This window comes from Daktulosphaira vitifoliae, unplaced genomic scaffold (assembly GCF_025091365.1).
Source record: "Daktulosphaira vitifoliae isolate Bord-2020 unplaced genomic scaffold, ASM2509136v1 Scaffold_4068, whole genome shotgun sequence".
In the NCBI taxonomy this organism is placed as follows: domain Eukaryota; kingdom Metazoa; phylum Arthropoda; class Insecta; order Hemiptera; family Phylloxeridae; genus Daktulosphaira; species Daktulosphaira vitifoliae.
Window position 1 is genome coordinate 1 of NW_026103628.1, and position 964 is coordinate 964.

Consider the following 964-nt stretch of genomic DNA (forward strand, 5'->3'; position numbering starts at 1 on the left):
AGATCAGTATTTATTAAAAGAAATCCCACAAAAAAATGAGAAATTAGAAGAAAAACTTGAGTATAAAGACACTAAAAAGGAAATTACAAAAAAAGATGAATCACTGCAAGCAAAAATTAAAGAAACACAACAAGATATGTATTGGAAAACTGGAGATGATGAAAAGCTATTAAAAAGAGAAACAAGAGAAGCTGTTAAACCATTAATAAGACCCGAGAAAACAACAAAAATTAAAGGTAAAGTGTTAATAGCAATTTATTTTTTTTTAATTAATAGTTAATTATAATTGTTTTTCATCAGTTGAAGTACAAGTTGAAGATAGCTTATTAGAAGAAGATTTAACCATGGTAAATAACATTTAATAATATACATTTTTTTATCATTTTTACGAATTAATTCATAAGTCTTTATCATGAATAAAATAAAAATCTATAATTAATTGAATGCAAAAAAATTGTGATTCATATAGGATGAAGTTTTACCGAAAAATTTAAGAAACAAAGCTCATATCAAACAAACATTACAAATTGGCGAAAACACTGCACAACATGATAGCTTTTTATCAAAAGTTGTAGACGCAACTTTAAAAGAATTAAAAAAAGTTTATGACACTGCAATTAAACCTTTAGAAACTACATTTAAATATAAAGATTTAAGTAACAGGCATTTCGGAGGTATAACTTTAAAAATTGTAATAATTAACTATTATTTGAAATTATCTTTATATTATTAAACTTTTTTTTGTAGAGCCAGAAATATTTTCTAAACCATTAGTTTTATTTATGGGTCCTTGGAGTGGTGGTAAATCATCAATTATTAACTATCTGTTAGATATAGAATACTCTCAATTTTCATTACGAACAGGTAATTAATTTACTTGTTATAAGAATATTAACTTTTACTTTAAGTTATTGGCATTTTAAGTAATATTTTATAATCATCAGGATTAAATAAAATTTTAATA

The 964-nt window shown here is 23.2% G+C and overlaps 1 protein-coding gene across 1 annotated transcript; it reads left to right on the forward strand.

Moving 5' to 3' along the window:
• The first annotated feature begins 6 nt into the window (after positions 1 to 6).
• On the forward strand, positions 7 to 887 carry LOC126910086 (sarcalumenin-like). Its single transcript, XM_050692479.1, has 4 exons — positions 7 to 236; positions 301 to 347; positions 470 to 674; positions 748 to 887. The coding sequence occupies exons 1-4, from the start codon at positions 137 to 139 to the stop codon at positions 870 to 872; spliced, it is 477 nt and encodes a 158-aa protein (XP_050548436.1). The 5' UTR covers positions 7 to 136; the 3' UTR covers positions 873 to 887.
• The last annotated feature ends 77 nt before the right edge of the window (positions 888 to 964 follow it).

What these genes read in the sequence shown, in the direction of transcription:
- LOC126910086 (XM_050692479.1), top strand. Translation starts at nt 137, where the DNA reads ATGTATTGGAAAACTGGAGATGATGAAAAGCTATTAAAAAGAGAAACA. An exon ending in GAAAACAACAAAAATTAAAG is followed by an intron (nt 237 to 300) that starts GTAAAGTGTTAA and finishes GTTTTTCATCAG; the next exon opens with TTGAAGTACAAGTTGAAGAT. An exon ending in TAGAAGAAGATTTAACCATG is followed by an intron (nt 348 to 469) that starts GTAAATAACATT and finishes TGATTCATATAG; the next exon opens with GATGAAGTTTTACCGAAAAA.